This window comes from Oreochromis niloticus, linkage group LG9 (genome assembly GCF_001858045.2).
Source record: "Oreochromis niloticus isolate F11D_XX linkage group LG9, O_niloticus_UMD_NMBU, whole genome shotgun sequence".
Taxonomy (NCBI): Eukaryota; Metazoa; Chordata; class Actinopteri; order Cichliformes; family Cichlidae; genus Oreochromis; species Oreochromis niloticus.
Genome location: NC_031974.2, coordinates 20,598,648 through 20,606,199, shown reverse-complemented (window position 1 = coordinate 20,606,199; position 7,552 = coordinate 20,598,648). Strand labels below are relative to the sequence as shown.

The following is a 7,552-nucleotide window of genomic DNA, read 5'->3' as shown; positions in this document are numbered from 1 at the left end:
CAAGAATTCAAAAAGAAAGAAAAATACATTTCTTGTACACAGAATATCCAGCCAACGCTTGTGACAGAAACATCTCTCGACACAGCCGAACGCACGACCCAAATCCTTCATTCCTATACAACTCAAAAGCTTTAAAAGGTTACGTTTTTAAACATGCAACACCATTCAAAGTTCCTATCTAATTTCTGCTGTGCTAGATTCATAGTAACTTCCGCAGACACCACCGTTTCCAGCTAACAAACTAGAACTATGCGCTAACAACCTACCAACGTTGTTCCAAATACTTTTAAGGACACTGATGTCAAAAAAAATAAAATAATAATAATAAAGAAATGCTCATTCATAATGTGAAAGCACAATTCCCTGTCAAGTATCCATATAAAGCACTTGCGTAGCATACTGTGTGCTCTTCCCTTTACTCTGGCAGAAACAGCCCAGTAGAGAGATAATCCGTGGGGTAGTGCAGTTCTGTGGAGACTGAGAACAATGTGACTGAGCAATGACAAAAACTGTACGCCTCTGTTTACATGTCCTGAAAACCCATGTAACACTAATGACAACATGCAGCTGTGACTGAACTTTTGTCATATGCTGAAACACTGGCATCACTCCGAGATGGCGAGGAGGACTCAACTCTGGCTTTCCCAAATCCGCTCACCTAAGCTTCCTCAGTTTTAGGATTCCTTTGATCTGTGTCCAGCTCATTGCAGGCATTAAGAGACTAAGAAACAGCCATCCCTACATTCAGATTGTCAATTGACTAGAGACCTGTTTTTGTTTTGTTTTTTTGTTAGTTTGTTTGTACCCCCCCCCAGTCGTAACTTAATTGAGGGCAATTTTCTTTATATATATATATATATATATATATATATATATATATATATATATATATATATATATATATATATAATATATATATATATATATATATATATATATATATATGAATTGCCCAAGGTAAATGCATCTGCGCATTTAACAGCCTTTTACTCAGAGTCGCGCTTTAATAACAGCCAAAAATCTCTCCCCCCTTTTACTGTGACATCTTCTCTCAATTAGTGTAGTTCTACAGTGCCTTTAATTGACAGTCTTAAAGCCTTTATAACATGCAGATAAAAGCATTACACATAGTGACAAACTTGTTAGGCCTGAGCTGCGGTGCAGTTTTTGTAACATTCCCAAAGCAGAATTTTTTTTTTCACTTTTAGCATATTTTAAAAAGGTTTATACATAAACTTTATGCTGTTACCACAAACAGCACAACATTAAAATCCAGCATTATCAGTACCTTTAGGCTTGCACAATGTATAATGGCTGCATGCAGCCATATAATTTAAAGCTACGTCTCTCAACGATCTGTTTGAAGGCTCTGGCAGACTGGTAGATTGTGGACATCTTTTGCTATACAGTTGTAAATCCTGGATGCTAAAGGTAAACCTTTAATCAACAGATAATCATGTTTATTAATGCTTATCTGTTTAACAGTGCGGCTGAAAATAAGCCCTGTGACAAGCACTTAAGTATTGGTCGTATAAGCGCTGCCACGTGCCAATAAAGGGTCTGTTAATGCATCACGGAGAAACTTAATCCTCTGAATAAGGAGTTAGGTTTGTAAATTAGCAAAAAAAAAAAGATTATAATCAGAATAATCGGTCAGTCATTGCAAATATGATGATGCCCTACCTTTCTATTTGACTAACAGCACAGTACGAATGCATAATGTTCTCATTTGCAGTCTGAGTGCTGTAAGTGAAGGAAAAAAAACAGCAAAAGATGAGCCAAATTGGTCAGTCTGCAGAGACCTTAAAAAAAATACCGCTCCATGTTGGAATCATCCTTCATATCTACTACAGATTGAATTTAACAAGTGATGGAATTTGAGAGGAATATTCTTTTCCCTATTCCGCAGTTTCAACGCCGATATAATTTCTTTAAAAAAAACAAACAAAAAACTGTTACACTTGCACAGCTGGATTATTGTAGATGTAACCAACATCAGCTTCTGCACTTGATGCATTCAAATGAGATTACTTGGCTGTATATCTCTGCTGTGTTTTTGCGATAGATTATGTGCTGGCCTACATTTCTGGAAGTAGAGCCTCCTGTGAAAAACCCCAGAACCGTGGAATGAAGGGCCGAACAGTGACAGGGTCACACGGACACAAATCAAGAGCCACCAGAACCAATCATCTCAAAACTGTGGTTGTCTGTAAACCCCTTTTGTAAATCTCTTAACTGAACACAAAAGTGCAAATTACCATCTGTATCCTCAGTAGTGCTTCTCCTGCAGATAATCTTTCATCTTGTTAGGTAAGGGCAGTTTTTGGATAAGGTCTATTCTTGTGTATTGCCTAATGACAAAGCGGCAAAGGTACTGCAGAGAGCGCACTTGCATAAACCGAGATACTGGGTTGGTTAATCTGACGGGGTAGGTTGCAGACCCTGGTAAGCGAGATCTGGAATAACAAAAAGCCCCATTTTCTGAGTCTTTGATAGAGTGTTCGATTAAGTCAACAATTGATGTGTGTCCCTCCACGTCGGGCTGCTCGTAGAAGCTGAAGCGTCCGTTGGAGTGTTCGATGCGGGTGTGGAGGGTTTTGCTCTGCGATCTGAAACTCAGGCTGAGCAGGTACCTGTCGTCAGAGCTGTCTCTGACCAGAAATGATCCATCGGCCAGGTTGACCAGCTTTTCCTCTGCCTCCCAGCGTGTGATGGGACCCCAGTACCAGCCCTGCCTAGCAAGCTTCTTCAGCTCCTCCGTCAGGCTGGTCACAACCATGGGCCCGCTGCTCTGGACTGAGTCGTATACCCGACTAACCCCAGGAGCCGAATTTGGGTCAAAGTTGAGGTGGTGTCTTACCCTCTCAGCTACCTGGCTGTCTGCAGAGCTAAAGCCCGAAAATGTCCTTGGAATATGTCCATTACTAGTCATGGGTGGCAGGAGTGGAGAAAGGGGAGGTGGCATCTCCACTCTTGAGTTTTGGAGCATCATGCCAGCAGAACCAATAAGAATACTATTGACTGAGGTTTCCATGAATATATCTGGAGGCATCCCATTCACCAGTTCATGCTCCTCCTGTCCCTGCTCTGTGTGGAGGGACCCATTGTCTGCCTCTGTCACCACCTCCATAGGAGAGGAACCTTCCAGGCAGAAGGAGTGAGACCCTTCGGGATACATTCCCTCATCTAAAGGCATTGTGTACTGGATGTAGTCCTGGGGCGTCAACCCCAGCACCACAGGCACATCATTTTCATCAATATTTAGATGCAGCTCACCATTTTGCGGTTGCTGGAGATTCTTTAAGGACTCTGCTTGGTCCTGAAGGAGCCCTTCCATCTGGAAATCATGAAATTCTTTCCGGACACCGTTTAAGTTGGGACTTGGGCTAGGAGAGTGAACCATGGCTTTAACTTTTACCTCCATTTTGATGCACGCATCATCAGAGTTGACAGACCGCAGAGGCCACGGAGAAGGGCTATAATGGTGACTCCGGAGGGATGCAGATCTAAGGGGTCTCTGAGCTTTTACCTCATTGAAGCTGATCGGGACAGAAGAAGATGAGAAGGTGTCTTCATCATCCACTGAGCCTATGGTCGAGGTGCCGCCTTTCACTTTCGCCTTCTGTTTGGTAGACAGCCTTCTCTTTAGCGATCCCATCAGAGTCTCACTCTTTGAGCGGCCCTTGTTCTGTCCCCCTTTTTCGTCCTCGCTAGCAATATCGCAGGCAGAAAGCTCTTTGGTGTAGCAGCCCCCAAAAAGTGACTCATCCTTAGAAAACTCTGCAGTCACTGAGGGCTGCTGGAGCATGACAAAGTCACCCTCCTCTTTGCCCTTTATGCTGAGTGACTTGCGGATGGTCTTAAGGCTTATCTTCTTCATTCTGACAGGCCCTCCAAAATGAGGGCATGGGATGGCTCTCCTGGTATCCTGATGAAAGTACTATCCACCGTGTCCTCCCATCAGGCCACATGAAACAAGTCATGCACAAAGTGGAGCCAATAAACCCTGTAGTGAGAGAAAAAACATGCAAGATATTCTTTGAACCACATAAAGAAAAATAAAGCACTGAAGAAGGTTATTGTGGCCCTTAAACACAGTCTCCCACTCTCTCTTTTAATTTGTACATAACCAAAAAACAAACAAACAAGCACACACACAAACAATATCATCAGTTTTACTATCTACGTCACTAAATATTTCAAAATTAAGATCCTCAGACATGAGCAGATGTTTGATAACCAAAAACAGCAGCAATCTGATTACTCACCATGATGAGCAGGAAAATGGTGACTCAGTTGGCTGGGTCAAGTTCCACTTCCACCACCTTTCATTGGATGCTACCAAAAACAACACAAAGCCAGCTCATTTGAAATGTTCACGTCTGATTAACATGTGAATTTACCAGAGGAAAACATGCATCGTCAATCACGCACATTAACATTTAAAGTGGTTTCTAATAACCACACCAACCTCAGCTACATTTGTCCTTACCTGAAAAGGCCTGCGGACACAAAAGCATGGATGTAGCTTAGCTCCGGTTGTTAGCCTTTCACTTTAACGCCAATATTGCAACACCGATGGTTACAATGAATACCATTGCAATTAAAATAGCAACAACAAGAAACAAAGCCAACCGAGATCATATCCGACGTCAATGTGAGAGCTGCTGTGTTGCTCAGATGCTATAATAAAATTTTGCTAACGACCAGTGTTAGCATGCCTACAATAAAAGTGCATTTGTAAATACCTGTAACCACTTATTCTAAACACGCACGATATTGCCTCTTACCTGATCACTTCTGCTTGTACTGATGGCCAAGACAGCACGAAGGTTTACGCATTCGCTTTGCACAACACCTTCATTTAAGGTTCGCTCCTTGACGATTGTTGGCTAATGTTAGCTTGACTTATACAGGCTTAGTACCTGAGCCAGCTAGCTTTGTTAGCGCTTTCTGTCGAAAACATTACCATCACCTTCCCTTCATTCGGCTCCCACGCAAAAAAGAAAGCACAAAGCGATTATATGGCAGGACCCTGTGCTACTCTAAACATATAGCTTTAAATTGCCGAGCAGAATTAAACAATAAGTTGACATCTTCAAGCCTAGGTTGGCTAACACTTTCTAGCGTTCGGCCTCTTCCTTTCTTCCTTTGTTGCCTGTTGAATTGTGGGAGCAGAGTCAGAGGACTCAGATGCAGCGAATCAGACACACAGCAGCTCCAGCACAACCACACACAGCCCTGCTACTCCGACATCATGTGCACATCAAATCAAGGAGAAAAAAATTAATTAGCATGAAAATATAATTTTTTCTGAGATTTATTTATTTATACCCTTAAATGGGAATTTGGGAAAACATTTAATTTTAACTGCTTTAATGCGAATTTCCAGTAATATAAGGATGTGTTTGTGCTGTGAAGTCAGAATGTACGTTCTTACATGCAAGGAGGTGTTAATGCTTTATACTGGGGTTAGATGCAAAAATAGAAGATGTAAAGATGTCTGACTGGGTACCTGTAGGCTACAATTCAACACACTTTCAATTTAGCTCAAGTAAAAGTATTTAAGATGCATCCACATTTCTGTGCTGCATCAGAAGTGGAAGTGTTACACCACAGGAAAGACTGAAAAAAGGACTGCTGAAAAAGCTACTGGAAAAGAGAAAGTGCTTAAACTTGGGGGGCGGGGGGAGTTGTTGCTTGCAGAACTTGCCCATTGAGTTCAGTCATGATTGCAGAGACATGAGCCAGCTTTCTGGGCCATGTGAAGTTATTAGCGATGCAGTCTCTGGGGTGATTTTGCATTTTAACAAATGACTAAAAGATTATTTTTCATAAGGTGCAACCACCCTCTCGCAGACAGTGGTTTTTAAAATGCATGATCCAAGCTGTTTGGACTTTTCATAATAGAACCGCAGCACGGGAAGATTTAGTGTGACAGAAGTTGCATCTATAATGAAGGGTTGAAGAGTTTTGGAGGTGTAGGGGCGGGGGTAACTGTCCTTAATCACTAATATGTAGTCCAGTCATTAACCCATAGTGTCATGTCCTGATTGTTTATTGTAGAGAAATGTAAAGAAATGTAAAACTTTGAGGCATGGTGCTCAGCTTTTTTTATATATTCTTTTTCTTCTTCTCAAAATTCTGTAAACAGGAAACAGTGTGTGAATATGCATAGCTGCTAATTAATGTAAATTGACCACAATTTGTTTGTTTCTTGCTTGTTCGCATGTGATTTACTTCATATGGCATGTAAAGTCCCCAGTTCAGCAATCAAGTATCAACTTCCCACAGCAGATATCACATAACAGCAGAGCTACAAACCTGTTTTTGTTCCCTAATGCTGGCTGTGCTCGGCCTCTTTGCAGAAAGGTCTTTCTCATTTGTATTCGCACGACATCAAGTTGGCTCTCAAAGTACTTCAAGTACTTGATACAGCAACTAAAACTTGAACTCTGAAATGATACATTGGTTGCCTAATTAGTGTCAGTATTGTTTTAAAGTAGATTGTGTTTACTACTGCCAGGCTAATTTGGTCCATATACTGAACATTACATTGTTTTTTTCCACACTGTCAAGTGTATGGCAGTCCTTCCCCAACCTGCTTAGGGCAGCTGCGTGCAGACAGGCTCTATGCAAAGACTCTAATTACCGGGCCCTATTAGGGTTGATCAGGCTGCCTTCGCTTGATGTGTTGGCACGGGAGTGGAGGGCTGGTGGGGAGAGGCTAGAGAGGAGGGGTGGGAGCTCTTTAGATATAACACCAAGGACACTGGGAAGCAAGGATGCGATGTTGCTACAAGCTAAATTAGACCTGACAAACAAACTTTTGTGTGGTTGGTATTTGTTGGCAGGCAGTAAAAACAAGTAAATGCTCCGCTGTGGGAATAAGTCTGTTTTGTCATGACAGCACAAACAGATCAAATAGTTGCTAATAGCAGGCTGTTTAGAATTTACAGAAAAGATATCTTGCTCTAATGGGAGCTGAGTATCAGCACTGTGTTATCAAGCGCCACACGGCACAACATATGACCGTCTCTCACTCCCTCCCTCCCTCCCTCTCTCTGTCTCTGTCTCTTTTTCAGATCAATATTTCCCAAATAATTTGAATTTATGTATAAGCACGACTCAAAACACTGAATCGCAAGTCAGGATGGAAGACTGTACGCGTGGAGCAGGCCGCGCTGTTTTAATGAGACATCCCTACATGAGGGGAGGCTCCCCGCGTTTCATCTTAATTTCTAATGAACACCGTATCAGCCATAAATTATTTGCAAAATGTGGCTACGCTTGCCTCAGTTTGACTCAGGCCTCCGACTTGACTTCATTGCCGTCGGGGGATTGTAGGGGGGGCTCCCCTCGGTGCCCACCTTCATATCCTCAACACTTGCAGCGGAGCGGAAGACGGGTACAGCAGGCATGTCAGATTGTGACAGGGCTAGTGGGACCACTTGGGTTTTGTTTCAGGAGTGACTATAGAATAAGACAGGAAGTGTTTACCTCAAGTAGGATCTGAATATTTTGGGTTAAGATGATGGCGTAGTGCTGTGAT

General features: G+C 42.3%; 1 protein-coding gene across 1 annotated transcript; it reads right to left on the bottom strand.

Annotated features, from left to right (window-relative positions):
• Positions 1 to 918: 918 nt before the first annotated feature.
• On the bottom strand, positions 919 to 5,238 carry socs6a (suppressor of cytokine signaling 6a). Its single transcript, XM_005471782.4, has 3 exons — positions 4,791 to 5,238; positions 4,269 to 4,338; positions 919 to 4,006 (listed from the first exon to the last, which is right to left on the bottom strand). Exon 3 carries the CDS (start codon positions 3,878 to 3,880, stop codon positions 2,270 to 2,272), a length of 1,611 nt encoding a protein of 536 aa, XP_005471839.1. The 5' UTR covers positions 3,881 to 4,006; positions 4,269 to 4,338; positions 4,791 to 5,238; the 3' UTR covers positions 919 to 2,269.
• Between the last annotated feature and the right edge of the window lie 2,314 nt (positions 5,239 to 7,552).

Coding starts and splice junctions, on each gene's coding strand:
- socs6a (XM_005471782.4), bottom strand. CDS start 3,880: ATGAAGAAGATAAGCCTTAAGACCATCCGCAAGTCACTCAGCATAAAG.